Below are 16,520 nucleotides of genomic sequence, written 5' to 3' on the forward strand. Positions count from 1 at the left end.
CAAATACATCTCAGCTGAACACTTTAAAAGCAGCTTGGATTACTGTTGCCTCTTGGTTTATTATAAGAACAATATAAGCATTACCTTCAGTTGTTCTCTTGTATCTGCTCATCTATGATGTTACTGTGCATTTCAAAAGCTTGTCTGTATTCTTCTACATGGTGTTTGTTCACAGGCACAGTACACCAATCCAGGGTCACATCTTATCCGTCTAATCTTATCGTAAAAGATGGAATTGGAGGATGACGAATGGCGTAAAGGCTAGGAGGCACACCGCTGAAGAAGAGGATATGGCATCAGCTGTGGCTCAACTGGCTCTCTTTTTCAAACACAACCAATGATTGCTCCGGTCTCATAAAAAAATCCAACATACAAAAGCATTCACAAATCAATTAATAGACTTTACCAGTGACTCCTTTATGGTTCTCATATTTGACAGAAAACCTGCAGTACAAACTGCTGGTCTAGAGTTTGAGGGTCTAATAGCAGGAAAGAACTGACACTGTAAAACATCTTCAGCTTTTTGGAGTCATGATGGTGTTTTTAATACAAGCAGTTGTATTAATTGGACATGGAGTACATTTTTATCGTGGAGATAATGCAGCTGATGACATAGGCGTAATATCAGTTCTAACCAGCAATGGAGCTGGGCGGAAGGGGAAATTGTACTTGGACAAATATAGATCCCTCCTTCCCAATAAGAAGCCTCGAAGGACTGTAGAAGTACAGCAACCATTATGCTGGTAGCTAATAAGCTAATATGCAAATAAATACATTTTCTCAGTATTAGAATTAATATAAACTAAGAGCTTCCTATTCTAAAGATTATTTTTAAAAAGCTATCATTTTGTTGAGTAATATCTTAAGAATATTCTTGAAAATGCAGCCATGTTAAATATGCAACCACCAGTAATGACGCCTTCTACTCTGTAGAGTAATAATGCAACGTGTAGGTGGTGCTAAGCTTCAAAGTGCGAATTGGACCTAAAGTGTGACCAGGGGAAAAAAAAAAAAAAAAAAAAAAAACAACTCAAGGTATACATGCAATCTGTCCAGTCTGCAGGATTCTGCATCACCAGCAAACAAGGTTCTCTCTTCAGGAAGCACTGTGACCTCTGCATTGACACCAGTTGCTTCCTTGAGGTTACAAAAAGCCTGACAACAGCAATATAAGGTGTGTGTATGTATGGCAGCAAGTTTAAAATATATCTGGGATTAGTCAAATGTGACAGAGGTGTTTCTTTCAGAATGCATCCGTCTAAGACTTCTTGAATTTTAGAAACATTTGCATCGCAGCAAGCTAAAAAGAACGCTCTGAAGCAGCGTCACATGAATGATATAAGTAACCAAACGTGGCTGAGCCAACCCTTTCCAGTAAGCGTATTTTCATATCTCACTTTTCACACACTATGTTTGCATACATTTATACCAAAGTAAACCCAGAGACATCAAAAAGAGAACTAAAAGGGCACAGTTCCCTTATACTGTGTGTTCAAGTAAATGATGAGTCAGTTTCTGAATCGTTATGACCGTTCTGGTTTTAAAAGCGCTGTTCAGCTGATGCAGATGTTGTCCTCTGGGTTTGCTTGAATGTTCATAGTTGGAAAAATGAAGAAAAAAGAAAAAAAACCAGAGACACAAAAAGCAATCAAGAATCATTCAACATTCAGCTCGATGCGCCGTACTAGATCCGTTCTACAATTTCGAACTCTAATCTTTTGTTTTACTTTTGTTTTGTGGGTCGAGTTTAGAAGAGCAGTATTGGTCTGGAAAGATCGAGCTGTGGGACTGCTGCTGGTAAAATTTATTTATAAAATTTATTTTTTTCAGCCAACCAACATCTTAAAAATATTATATTTTCTTTCTTCGAGAACCTGACAACATGAAACTTTTTGATTTTTTAAAATTTTATTTAAAAATGTCCTTAATTAATTGATTACTAGAATAGCTGTTACTTGTGTATATGCAGGGTTTGTGCCAGTTTGAGGGGGGTGTCACTATTCTTATAAGCATAGTCCAATTAAAGTTGAGGTCTTCTCCTACAGAAATGAGGCATTTTCTGTCATTTCTTGTTATTTGGGAAACAAAAATGTACTTTATATAAGTAAATGAATGCCTACTTCAAAAACAAAAAAAAAAAGTGATGAAAACTAAAACCACCACCAAAAAAACAAACAAAACCTACTGGTATATTGCATATACTGCATATTGTATATAAACTATGTGTAGAGTGTCGAGTTGAATCTTTCAAGCGTTTCCTATTAGATTTTCTGCTTTGTGCTTTAATATAGAGTATAGATTGCTGCATTTGTCCTTTGTCGTGTGTTGTTGAGCTGAGTGCACTTTAAAGACCCGTCAAAGGACAGGAATCGCAAACTAGCGAAGGCTCCAAAAGCAGCGGTTTGCAACACTGGTTCATGCTCTACTTGTTCCTGTATAAATAAATCATCAACACTCAAATCAAAACCCGGTTGAATGCAATGTGAGTGTTGAACAGCTAGCCTAACATCATGCCCTGGGCTTGCCTTTGTCTCAGACCGACTGTTTAACTGTCACAGTGTGACGTCACAAACGGCATGCCTCCAGGAGGAAAAGAATGCTTTCCTACAGCGTCACAGCGGAGGAGGGGCCCCCCTCGCTGTCAAAACAGGATGCGGGTCACACCTTATCATGGCAGCGCATCAAACCAGAGTTACACACCCTAAGCCTCATTTCTATTTGGGCTAAACACACAATATGGCTTGCTCAACATTTCTGCAGCAGGACTATGTGTGCTTAAAGATCAGGTGTGACTGGACTGTAAAATAAACGATACTATATCCACACTGAGCTGCTGTCCAAACGATCAGTCTGCAGGTATTTCTGTTTCTGTTGCCTCACCGTCTCTGCGCATCTCTCTGAACACCTGCTCGTTTCTATTCTACATCTCAGTGACCAGCTAGAGCAGCTTTCCTGCTCACTGACTGCTTAAACCTGCACTAACTCACCGTCCTTCATCACTCTGAAGCTAAAGAAAAATAATAAAGTGCTTTATATGAGAATGTTTTCATTTACAGTTCTACTCCACATCGTTTCATTTTGCTTCACTGCTACAGCTTCGGTTAGCAGCTACAGTTTGTTTCCGATTATCCGTTTAACTGACTCGACATCGGCGCCTTTTGGCAATCGATTGGAAGATCATGGAGGAGATTCCAGGAGACGGGTGTGGAACCAATTATTTAATAATATTTCACAAAAAGCTAGGGATGTAACCCTTGCAAATATTATTTTTGTGAGTTTATTTTGCTCAAGTAAAAGAAATCATTCCAATAAATAACTGATGAGTTTTACAGTTTCGCACGTCTTCATTCCACCTTCTTGAAGCCAGGGCACAACTGACCCGACACAACAGGTGATATTCCGGTATTAGTCAACAGTATATTGGCCAATACTGATATTCAGCCGATGTATCGGCGCATCGCAATCAGAAAGTCAAACAAACTGCAGTAAACCAAAAGGCATTAACTAGAAAAGTATACATTGCATAGCTGGAAATAGCTCCACCCACAGCTACTATAACAGTAAATTGCATTTATTTACTGTAAGGTAAAGACTGTACAACATTACAGCTGGAAACCCCTTTGAATAAGCACTTGAGGAGGGGAAAAAAAAAAAAATCTTGCAGAGCCAAAGAAGCACAAACAGTTCAACAGGTCATCTCCCACAAACAGTATTAACGGTGGAATTTTTTTTTCAGTATTCTTGAGTGCATTTTGGTGAGAATACTTCTGTGCGTTTACTTTAGTAGGAGTTTGAACTTCCTCCAGCGTGCAGCTGCACATTCATCTGATCAGCCCTCCGTCCCTGCCCTGCCGCCGCTCCCTACTTTAAACTGCATTAAAGCCCAGTCGATGCGGTTTTCGAGTGCATCCCGTTTCCACTGCAAGTACTGACATTACTCATCTTTAACAGATGAAAACAATGACTCAACTTGTAGGCGCATGCCAGGCATACCCCGTTTGTACAGTAACATACTGGATGACTTAGTGGGAGTTGTGAGAACTTGTTATCTCTGATATGAGCTTGCAAAGAGCCATTAAAGCAACTCAGGTTCATTTAAACTAAATTATTAGGGCTTCATCACATTGCTGTCAGTTAAAGGCAGACTCCAGTGTTTTTACACATTAAAGATCAGAGTCTGCTCATTATGTAGAACACCACGTTAACTGTGAAAATAACACCAGTGACTCCTTTATGGTTCTCATATTTGACAGAAAACCTGCAGTACAAACTGCTGGTCTAGAGTTTGAGGGTCTAATAGCAGGAAAGGACTGACACTGTAAAACATCTTCAGCTTTTTGGAGTCATGATGGTGTTTTTAAATGGTTTTGACTAGCTTCTTCTAAACGCATCACACACAGTACATTACTGGGAGAATTAATCTATAGGGTCATAATCTTTGTGACTTTAGGTGCAACCTTAATGCAAGTAACAATAAAAGAAAATGTTCAGATGGGAATACAGAAAAATGGCCTCTCCTTCCACTACATGACTATGAAAAACACTTGAGTGCATCAAAGAACTTGTCTGATTCTGCTGGTACTGTAGTGCGGTGCAGTGACCCTTTAGTTTGTTATTTTTACTTTCTGATCTGATTTTAGAAAACCGCATATAACACACAATAATTTCATCATTTCATCTAGCTTGCCTGGTCCAGCTAAAACTGCACAATCCAAAGAATATGCAGTAAGCCTTGGCGATGATTGGCATTTTGGCTTGAAAAGTAAACTGTTTATTCTAAGTTTCTCCATCAGGAAATATTTTCACATCAGTTCAACAATAGAATCAAGTCCTCAAATAGTTTCAGGACGAGCCTTAAGACCTGGTTCTACTTGTCTAAGTTTCAACGTGATCTACGTTTGAAGCTCCGAGGCGCTCGCATTTATGACTCAGTGAAACTCGGGGCTGAAGTTTGGGGAAAAGCCCGCAGTGACAGTTGGACAAGGAGAACAAGATCATTTGCTTGTTATTACAGATACAGACAATAGTGCCAAGGTGGAGCATGCAAAGAGGCAGAATAATAAACTGAAACCAGGCAGGAGATCCCGAGTCAAGACCCAGACGGGAGACAGGAAGCAAATGGTCATAGGTCCCGTGACAGCAGTCAATGGTTTTACAAGATGTCACAAACAGTCTGGGCACTTTGTGAATTTGACTAAGCAAACACCAACATGCACAGGCATATAGATAATGAGAGCAGACAGAATCGTTATCTAGCAGAGCAGGTTCACACACAGGAAGGAGGCACGCTGATACATTTGAATCCTCCACACCTTTAGAACATATAGACTAAAATGATAATACAGCTAATCTGCATACGTTTACATTATACACAGGGCATATTTTGGATGTATTTTTGGAAACAATGCAGAGACTAAGCCTCCAGCTTTTGGCTGGACATTTGATGGCTGCTAGTGAGAGGAGACGTGCTCTCAATTTCCATAACATTTTTGTGTATCGTGTTTAAACTGCTTCCTTTTTTTTTTTTTTTTTGTCGGTGGGAGTCTTTCCTCTGAGTTTATTAAACACTGACTGGGCAACACATTTTACATGCACACCAGTAGGATCCACATGTGAGAGTTTTGTGTTTTTATGAACATGATGCAACAGTGGAGATTGTTACTGTTAGTAAAAGACTGCTCTGTTTACCACAGAGAAAAATATTACTTGGTTGGTTAGCTGGTATTTGCAGTAGTGATTACTCTCATCATTATTATTCATTTTACCATTAGGGTGTCATGTCTGTAATCATCCATAATTTACAAAATAAAACAACATTTTATGATATCCTGCGGTTAAGATGCTGTACTTAAAGGATCATAGCACCCGGACAGAATTTTTTTTTTACCCTAAAATCCATCCTGCAACCTCTCCCGCTGTTCTGTTTAAAGGAGCAATTCAACTAAATTATTATTTCCACACAGCAAAGCAGATGATGGCGCTAAGTCAAGCAGTCTCATCGCAGGAATTGGATAACCAGTTTGCAGAATGCATTGCTGCAAGCTTAACACACAATGATCCCATCATTTCCCTTTTCGGTACAACTCTAACGTACTGTTTGTATAAATATGCACGTTGAGAATATCAGTACTGGCATGTGCCTCAAAAATCCAGCTTTCAGTGTAAACCTAATACATTACAAATGAAGCATTAACAGTCTCTCCTGCATGGGAAGATGCTTAGTGTAGCACCTGCAACATAGATATTGGATCAGGTACATGTCATCAGCTCCATGTGAACCAGAACATTAACGTAGGGAATTCTTTCACTGCTTAAAAAAAAATATAAAAAAAAAAAAAAAAAAAAAAAAAAAATCAAACACACAAGTCTTTGACCAGATAAGTGCACAAAAAAAAGTCCCAGGCGACAAAAGGATATAGTGTATATGTAGAGGAGAAGAGCATCAGTCTTCATTAAGCATGCTCTGGCTGTGAGCTAAGGTAATAGCCTCTGATTGATGATAGCTCTAAGTTCCCATTAAAAGGTAAGCATTGCTCATAAGCATCCTCTGATCAGCACTGAGGCTGTGAGAGGTTAGCCGCCTGCTCTACAGAGACAAAAGCTTCTCCTTTGGTCTGCAACACTCACCACAGGCCCTTTGGCGTCCTCTTTATGAGGACAGGAAAGCCGGTTTTGCTGTGACAACCTCAGAAAATCCTGAGTTTGAAATGCTCCAAGGACTTCACCTGTTAACTAAGGTGCTCTGTTTGCAGAACTGCAGTGGGCCGAAGGGCCATCGTCTTCAGGGACCACTTCATGCCGTTGCCCCATGTTCCCATACGGCTGGGACAGCGGCAGGCTTTGACTTGCTGAGACACTGTGGGGTTGGATAGCACTCCCCAGGCACTTCCAAGAAAAGACACCACTACAGGCTCTGGGAGGAAAACGTGCATCTACAGCTGAAATAATTAGCCAACTGATAATCAGCATCTATTTCCAAGCATTTTTCAGGTAAAACTGCCAAAAAAAAAATGAGAGAATAGCTACTTCTCAACTGTGTGCTGAATTTCTTTGTCTCACTTGACAGAACTGCAGCTAACAAAAGGATAAGTCTGCCTATTATTTTCTTAATCGATCAATCATTTTGTATATGAATTTCTTTATTTAAGTCAGCAAAAAAAGCCATATTCCAAATATTCAGATTACCTTTGTTTGTTGGGTAAAGGTAACAAATCTTCACATTTGTGAAGCTTGACCAAGTAAATGTTAATTCAAGATTTTTTTTTCCCTAAATCAAACAAATAAAACCTGTGGCTATAAATCTAAATGGGCCCGAGCATCAATCACTGATGCTCTCAACTGGAATAAAATATAACTACTGTAAGTAGATCATGAATTTTAGAACTGTAGTCAGACAAAAGGAGGAATATGAAGACATCACTTTGGGCCCTAGGGAAAATTGTGATGGGCATTTTTCACCATTTACTGACAGTTTATGGAGCAAATGATAAATCACTACAATAATCAGCAGATGAATTCCTAATGAAACACTAGCAGCAGCATCATACGGACAGGTGAACATGCTGGGCTCCAAGAATGACAATGAGAACAAAACAGGATTTATTGAGCCAATCGAGTCAGACGGAGGTAAACTAGTTACTCCCCCTCCTCCATCGGCTGCTCTGCTCTGCCGCCTCTCCTCTCCGACAAGCTGAAGGTTAATGACGAAGGGATGCGGCAGAGGAATACAGATCAGAAACACCAAACCAGCTGTGGTAAGAGATTGGCAGAGTTAACCATGTACCAACCTATTTATATTATATACTGACTGACATTGGGTGCTTTTTGTTGTCATGAATATATCTTTTGAAAAGTCCCCCAAAAAATCTCTAATCATTTAAAAGCTGCATTACACCACAGACTGTATCTATAAGATAGACTCAGCTACCATGAGGTCACCCATCAGCTAATGAGCTGAGTGTTCCCCATAGCCACCTTGTTGTTTTGAAACCAGATGTGATGATCAAGATGTAGGTTTAACTAAAAAAAACAAAAAAAAAAACAATAAATGATCTGTCAGTAACAAGGTAGCCCACCCTAAAGCATTTCATGCTTTATCCTCCTTTTTCACTCCAATGGGGACCATAATTTATATAAATAACATCGTGTTGTAATCAACAACACATCAAAGAAATAACTGAGACTACGATTTAATCAGGGAAGCTTTTACTGAAGTCAAGGGACCAAGCAGGCCATTTTCCCTTAGACTTTCTTAGTCACGCGCTCCTGGAAAGTTTATGGCAATTCCTTGACTTCATTTTTCAGACTCAGAAGCTAAGTCCATCTTTTATATACAGTCTATAAGAGAAACACAATGAAAATGCAATATACATCCCACCCAGCGATTCCCAACAACTGTATAGTCCCCAAGAAATAATAGCTAATATTAGCTAAAAACTTCATTGCCTACCTTGGCTTGTTTGTTTGTTTTTATGAACTACATATTTGTGATGATTTTTTTTTTCTTTTTTAAAGATTTAGCTTATCATTAGAAAAACTGTGGTCAAAAACTGTTTTTGTTTTTTTGGCAGTGGCAATTGCTGGTAAAAAGGGAAAAAACAGAATAATGCTGAAAGCACAAGCCAAACAAAACTATGTGTCAGCTGAGCTTCTTCCATCCATGTGGAAGCAGAAATGACCTGAAAAATACCTTGGCACTACTCCAAGACTTCAACCGGCAAAAACCGCCCCGACTGAAACCAGCACTGCTGTGGGACATCAGCACCCACTGCTCGACACTTCGGCTTTAATCTCACACAGGTAGGCTCATTGTAGTGTAAAACCATTTTTCAAACTGGCAGGTTTTGCCAGTGGCTGCTCTCAAAGCATGCGCCCGATGTTGCTCCAATAAAAATTGATCTTGCAGAGAAGAAGCATATTGAGGTCCTATGCACAGACTATTAATGCAGATCAACAAGCTAAAAGGCTGAGTGTGGTCGTCCCTCGGCATACTTACAAGGCTTTGCATCATTAAGTAGGTGTGCCCCAATTCATTGATTCTTCATAAAATTGCAGATGAGAGGCAGTAATGAGTGAACATGAAAAGGCCCGAGGCTTCATGTAAGCATCTGCATATCTGTGTATGTGTATGTGAAGGAAAGGCAGTTAGAGCTTTAATTTATAATAACACGCTGAATTTTAACCTTAAAAATATGCAGAAAAATAGACCCCATGAAAGGGGAGAATGTTTTAATGTTGCTGATCATGAACTGTTTATCTTTCAGTCGTTTCAATTAAAAATGTCACTGATGGCAAAAAGCAGGCAAGGTGTGTGCATGTTGCTTAATATAGCAGCTGACAAATCTGCAGTATATAACACAGGGAAATGCAACAAATCCACACATTTCAGAAGATGGAAACAGAATAAAATAATTAGAATGGTTATGTTGTACTCAAGTACTTTTTTTTTTTTTTTTTTTTTTTTTTTTAAGGTATTCCCTTTGCTTCACACTACAGAGAATAATAACTGGACAGCACTGGACTGTTCATACTTCTCATGACCAGCTTATATAATTTTGTGTGTGTGTGTTTTTGACCCTTTTAAAAGCCCTTTGTGACAAGATTTGTTAGTATTATTACCAAAAAAAAAAAAAAAACACACACCTCCCGTCTAGATCTCACACATGGTTTCATTTAAAGACTTGTTAAAGGAGGATAAAGCAAAGCGCAGAGAAGCATACTGTCTTTTTTTTTGGTAAGAATAAACAAGGTCTGTTTGTCTAGCAGCTTCCACCTGAAGAAGCTGCAAAATTAGAAAAAAAAATATTTTGGTCCAAATGTTTCTATGTGTGACATTTACATTAATTTCTCTCGCTAATTAAATTACTAAATAACATATACAATATTACAATAAAACACATACATGAATCCCCTCATGACACGTCAAAATTATGTGGTGACTCTTTGAAAGGCCACAACCCACAGGTTAGGAACCACTGAACTAAAGGGGTTCTGAATGTGTGTCTAGCTGTACACGCCTCCACCGTCTGATGCTTCACTTTGCTGATAATAACTGTGTAAGTTCGCTTTCAAAAGGGTTTTGAATACAGAAGTGACTGCAAGATTTCTGCACCTGCTTACAAATACACACGACACAAAAAAGTAAAGAACTGAAATTAGCAAAATAAAAAGCAGAAACAAGAAGTATATTATAGGACTTGTCCTGAAGGACCCGGGCACTTCTAGCACCACCGACCATCGGGAGGAAGCTGCACCTCCTCAGATGATTGCTGAACCAGAATGGCCTGACTGTGGTTGGGTCCAGTGATTACAGAAGTGCATTGGTGAGAGTTCACTGCGAATGCTGCCTTCAAACTCAAACCTTACCTAACATGTGAGCTCAGAAACAGCCTCTTCAATATCACATGATGAAATGTGAGGAAAACTGCACGCACTCACACGAGCCTGGCGGACATGCTGGCAGTGATCGCTGCCTATCAGCCCTCCTGTCCATGAAGCAACAAGCCGGTGACAGACTTGAGGGCTGAGTCTCAAATTCTGCACGTCAGTGTTCAAAATGACAGTAATGCTGATATAAATGTGAGGAAATTATGGAAAATACCAGTTTTCCAGAGGCCAGAAATGATGTTTGTCATTTTTGCTTAAAAGAATATTTAAACAACTGATCAGTCATCAGATGAGTTGACTAAGATCATGTTGTGTCCACTATTAGGATACCTGTATCTCAGTAATGTGTCATTTATTACGCAGAAAAATTGCTGAACAAAAGCTCAACTTTGAATTGTTCTCAGATTATTTCCAAGCTTCTGTATTATGAAAGCGTTCCTTTGTATGTAATTACAACTGCTCAAAGAATAATACAAGTTGCAAAACGCACAGCTTCTGGTGCATTATGTTTAATACCAATTTTTTCCCCCTCATGTGTACACAGGAATAAAGAGAATTCATGAAAATTCATGTTTTATTACATTTCTTTAAATGGAGAATTAAATGGAAAATCGAACTTTTTGAGCAAACTGATATTAAGCATGTTTTTCAAACCAAAATGTCAAAAATACACATATATAAAATATTATTTTAATTATTATTATTGTTTGATTTTGGATTGCTGGTTGCTTGGACATTTATTCGCCATTTTCTGACCATCAGCAGTGTAATGATTAATCAGAACAATCTTTACTTATATAGCTAATTCATCTTGATTTCCTTTAAGTCCGGGCTGAGCAGGGAAGAAATAAGAAGAAAGAGGAGGGAGGGATTTCTATTTTCCTATAAACAACAAGTACTGAGTATCAACAGCATTGATATTTCAATGACCTCTGACCCAGTGTGGCAGAAGCAGATGGAAGCAAATCAACAAAGGATCAGAGTAAGAGAAAAAAGCCTCTGAAGTGTGTGTTCAGTGTAAGATATGAACCTGACCTCCTGAAAAGTTCAAGCAGCTTAAATGCAAACTAATAACTGGGAAACGCAGGTAGCAAACACATTACAGCACATGTTGTCTCACCACATATAAAATATGAGTGTCTCACCTGCCTAGGTAAATGTAATGCTGTTTACAGCTTTGATCCCCCCCCCCCCCCCCCCCCTTTAAAATAACCATGCACAGTGCAGACGTAAACACTGCAGCCTATACTTCAGCTCAGCTCAGACTTGCATTCTGTGAATTGATGTCTATAAAATGCATCGCATCACATGTACAGCGAAAGCCTCAGGGTGCAGGAGGCAGCAGTCATTACTGAATTTGACAAATCACAACAGTCGCCTCAAGGTGCTTTATATTGTAAGGTAAAGGGCCTACAATAATTACACAGAAAACTCAACAATTAAAAGGACCCCTGATGAACAAACACTGGGAAGGAAAAATTCCCCTTTAACAGGAAGAAAGCTCCGGCAGAACCAGGCTCAGGGAGGAGCGGTCATCTGCCATAACCTTATTTTTTCCTTTTCTTTTTTTGGGTGGGGTTTGATTTAATTTTGAAAACTTTTGCCAAATTCCACAGCAGTTCATGCTGTGGAATTTGGCACGGCCGCTAGTATTCCCTATAGGACGACCTGTAATAAACCTGCTGAATCTTAAACTTAATCTAATGCCGTCATCAGAAACTCTATTAATTTGGGATTTTTCCCAAATTATTACCTACAAAACCCATGAAGATCCTTTCAGCCACAGCTTTGCTTATGTTTAGCCTTAATTATAAAAAGTTAGCATGCATGCTAACCTTGCAATATTAGCATATAGAAAAAAAAAAATATCAGGGCATTTTCAGGGGACCACTCTACAGTCGGTACTGAAGAAGTCTGAAGAACTGCTGGAGGTGACTTTGCTAAGTGCAATAGAAGTAGCAGCACTATCTTCTCAGCCATTGGCACCAGCATCATAAAATTAACCAACAAAGGCCAACACAACAAATAGCAATACAGCAACCATGCTGGTTCTCAGATGTTCTGTTGCTTTGGCACGCTAAGAATCGCCATTGCAGCTGAAGCTTTCACAAAATTATTATGTCGACTCGTGAGTCTGATTAATACTACACCACAACTGGTGTCATTAGTGATGTTTTCTTGTAAATATTACCCTCACTCTGGACCTGCTTTCTGTTCCTGCAGGGGAAGGCGCCTGTAGCCTGTGTCTGAAGTATTTTAACAGTCAAATTGAAGCCAGTACATCAGGCCATTGATGGGGTGTAGACCACATATTGGCATAATTTCAGCTGCTTGTGTAGAATGGTGAGCATTCACAGTGTTACCCCAGCAATACTTCTCATCTGCTCTACTTTCTGTTTCCGTTCTGCTTCTGTATTATTGTTCTGTAACAACTGAAGAAATCTTTGCACAAGTTGTTGTTTCTTGACATTTGTGCCTTTTGCCCACAAACTCAGTTAGACTCTGGCCTTCAAAACCTAACCCTAACCCTTTTCCTAAACAATAACCCTCAGACCTAATCTGTCACTGACCCTAAACCCAACCCTAACCCCACGTTTCATTTCTGATAACTTAGATTTCACAGATCTAACACCTTTCACCTAGAAAACAGCAGATACCTGCCTGAAAACAGCAGAGTTGTAGCCCAGTAGTTGATCTGCAGCAGTTCAATAAAATGATCACAAACTATGATACTGACTACAAAAAGGTAATAAAGCAGTCTTCAGGTCTACACCTGAGAAGCTGCACTGTCTGCTTTTTCAATAATAAAAAAAAAAAAGCCTAACTTGATCTTTGCTCAGATTAACAGTGTAGGTCTATTGTGGAGCGCGAGGCTCGGCAGCACATGTGTGCCAATTCATTTCCTCAAGGTCTGCTGCTAGAAAACCTTCCTCCTCCGGTGCAGCCCACATGTGGGGAGATTACATCTTTTATTTATCACATCTTGGCTCTATTTTTCCAGCAAATTCCAGACTGGGGTGCAATCAGCCAAGAAAGCCTCCCTGTGTGTGCACGTTTGGATGTGCGGACTACTGTTATTCCTCTTTGTAAGAACGCACATCGAGCCCAGATTCAGTTTCATTCCAGCAGAAACATTTCCCAATATCTGGGAACATAGGCCTCTTGTTTTGGCAGGAGAATGTATTGTGAGTGTGTATTCACAAATGCACAAAGCCCACATGAACGGCCTGCATTTGAGGTGGGGATGGTGGTGGGTGGGGGGATTGGGCGAGGGACGGGTCATGCAGAAATTCAAGTGTTCAGATTGCATTACAATTCAAATTAAGCACGCAGAGTAATGGGATTACAGCCCTCAGAGATCGGTGAACTCAGGTGACAGCCCGCAGCTTAATTTTGGTCACAGCTTTCCCTGCTGACCAAAACTGAGGACTGTCTTCATTAAAATGAGCTCTACAGATACGCACAAAGACGCAACCCAAACTGGCTGTGGACCGGTGTGAATCATGGCCCATTTAAGAAGAATCATTGTGCCAGTATACTTCCTTTTTCCAAACCTCTTCTACTTAACAAGGGAGTGAAAAGATGCTTTTGTTTGCTCTCCTTTTGCTGGCAACCAGGAGCTTGAAAGACACAAATGAACATGTAAATAGGAACAAAGTGCCAAACTCACAATAGAAATGCTGGGCATTTGATATGTGTGCTGGGTAATTAAAATCTCAAAGAGGGGGCCACGCTCTTCAGAGAGGAAAGAAATGACACTAAATCAAGCACTGATTCTTGCCGCTGCTGGAGAAAAGTTGTCATGCACAAGCACACAGGTGTCTGTTCCTGTTTCACTTGCTCTCAGTGGGTTATAAACAAGATGACATACGGCAAGTCTCAACTTCTTTTGCAAATATTATCTACATTTGTGTGCATATTATTTTTGCCTTTTGAGAAAACAACTCTAAAACCTCCCTGTCACTCCCCCAGATCTAAATATATGACATCAATAGTGCATATTTGTCTCCTTTCCAGTGCAGCGGGTCGTGCTTATCAGCTTCTCTCTGCTGATCAAACTGTATGCAGGCTGACAAAACCACAATGCATGTTCAATTATTATTCAACAGCACATCAACTGTGCCACAAAGAACAACTCATTCAAATGTAATGTGTGTCAGTTGGGACCCAACCCAGCTTGAGCACTTCCCTGATTACTCAATAGTTTTATGTAATCTTTTAAAACTGATTTTAAAGGTCAAACAGTATTTGTACAGGCTGTCTGTCTCATGATATGCGATACAAAAATGAAGCTTTAACGTCACTAAAATGCTTTTTCCCCGAGCCAAATAAGCGCAGTCAGTATAAGTGACCCAAGCCAGCTGGAGGACAGTAAAACTGGTTTATTTGTTCTTAATGACAAAGTTTCACAGTGAATTCAGACGCTGTTGAGGTGTAACGTAGAAACAAACCCCTCTTTTGTTTTATTTTCAACGCAGTCTGTGTATTTTAGAGCTTTTTTCACATTCAAACTAGCCCCGAGCTAAACGGGATTTAAATGCCTCAGTCACACATTCCCATTCATGCACCCAGCAGATTTAAAGCCCCATTGTAGCCTCTCCGTGAGTGTGTCGCCCTTTGTTGTCAAACCCTGTCACTTTATCTTCCTGTGTTAATCGACACATTCGCGCATACCAAAATTAAAATCTGTCACCCTGTTGTTTCTGTTCCCGATTAAAATGGCCAAGTTCTTTGATTTTGTGCACGTTAAGCCCAGTCTCTCGCATCACTCACCGACTTGGAGTACGTTGTCCACGCAGCCGCTCTCCAGCAGAGCGATGCCCCGTCGGAAAGGCAGCCGCGTCTCGTCGCTGCTCTCCCCGCTACTTCCGATCTCCTCCCCGCCAGTGTTGAACGACGAATACATGCAGATCTCCCGTTCGCTCCTCGGGAAAGACCAGTACACGATCCGTCTCTGGACGGGCTCCGGGATTCGCTCGAAACGCTCCTCTACCCTTTGAAACGGCCACTTCTCGGCGACTTTCCTCGCCGCGATGTCCAGGAGAGACTCCGGACTCTGGGTTCTGCTCGATTCGCCCTGGGTGGCAGCCGAGCTGCCGCACGGCGCCCCCGCGGCCCGCTGGCCTTGTCTACATGTTGCGCCGTAGCCCGGTCTACAGCAGAGCCGCTTGGCTGGGGGCTGCTGTACGCGCTCCGCCATGATAGCTCCGCTTTAACGGCGACGGAGGAAGTCAACGCACCATATGAACGGGATGGGGAACGGAAAAGGTTACCCACGGCCTGATTGTTGGCCGTGTATGGCCAAATCATCCTTTTATGGCAACATGGGGCAGGGCTTCTAAGAGCTTGTCAAACCCCTTTGTTGACAAATTAAGAGAAGGCGGGGTCTGCGGGGCTAGCTCCGCGCTGAGGACTGCCAGGAGGGCGGAATTCCCGTACGGCCGCTAGTCCTTTGAGAGCCAGATTTGAGCCCCGAGTGACAAACTTTGAAAAGAGTGTAGTTGTATTAAAGCCCTAGTTTGAGACGGTGGTTTTACCGGTGGGCGTTAACACATATTAGGAATGGAAAGACGGGGCTTTGTCTGGCGGTGAGGTGGCTCATGCGGATGAACGCTAAGTGCCAATGGGCGGTTATTCGCCTGTCAACACACGAGCCTCGTGGTTTTGGGAGGAGGGGGCTGTGAACGCAGCACCGCCCCATGTGACGTTTACGTTCCACTGGAATGTGGAGTGTTTAAAGGAACATAACTTCATGAGAAGTATTGAAGCCTATTTTCTGTCAATAAAAGAAACACAAAAGCTAGATTAAAAAATTGTAATAAATAGAATATTTTATTTATTTATAAGTGAAATTAAGTCAAAACTGGATGAAAATTTCTGAGTTACTAAATAAAATTTTCATTTTTTGATGAAAACGTGACAAAAAAATTTGATCTCAATTTTTTTTTTACTTTTTAACACATAATGTTTACTCTTTAATGTTTTATAAACCAGGTTTTGTGACACTTTGTCATATATTTAACTTTTTTACTTTTAAAATACTTTTTAGTTTAAATACATCAGGTTTTATGACTATTTATGTCATGCTGAACTTAATAATTAAAAATGGTAATGTATCAGTCTCTTGTTTTTTT

At 40.4% G+C, this 16,520-nt stretch overlaps 1 protein-coding gene across 1 annotated transcript in view; it reads right to left on the reverse strand.

The window, feature by feature from the left end:
* The window catches only part of zswim6 (zinc finger, SWIM-type containing 6), a 52,006-nt gene extending 36,053 nt beyond the window's left edge, over positions 1–15,953 (reverse strand). The window contains exon 1 of the mRNA XM_030743116.1: positions 15,160–15,953. Within this exon, the coding sequence (XP_030598976.1) occupies positions 15,160–15,586 (427 nt within the window). The 5' untranslated portion in view covers positions 15,587–15,953. The remainder of the gene's footprint in view (positions 1–15,159) is intronic.
* Positions 15,954–16,520: the final 567 nt, after the last annotated feature.

This window comes from Archocentrus centrarchus, chromosome 12 (assembly GCF_007364275.1).
Source record: "Archocentrus centrarchus isolate MPI-CPG fArcCen1 chromosome 12, fArcCen1, whole genome shotgun sequence".
Lineage (NCBI taxonomy): Eukaryota > Metazoa > Chordata > Actinopteri > Cichliformes > Cichlidae > Archocentrus > Archocentrus centrarchus.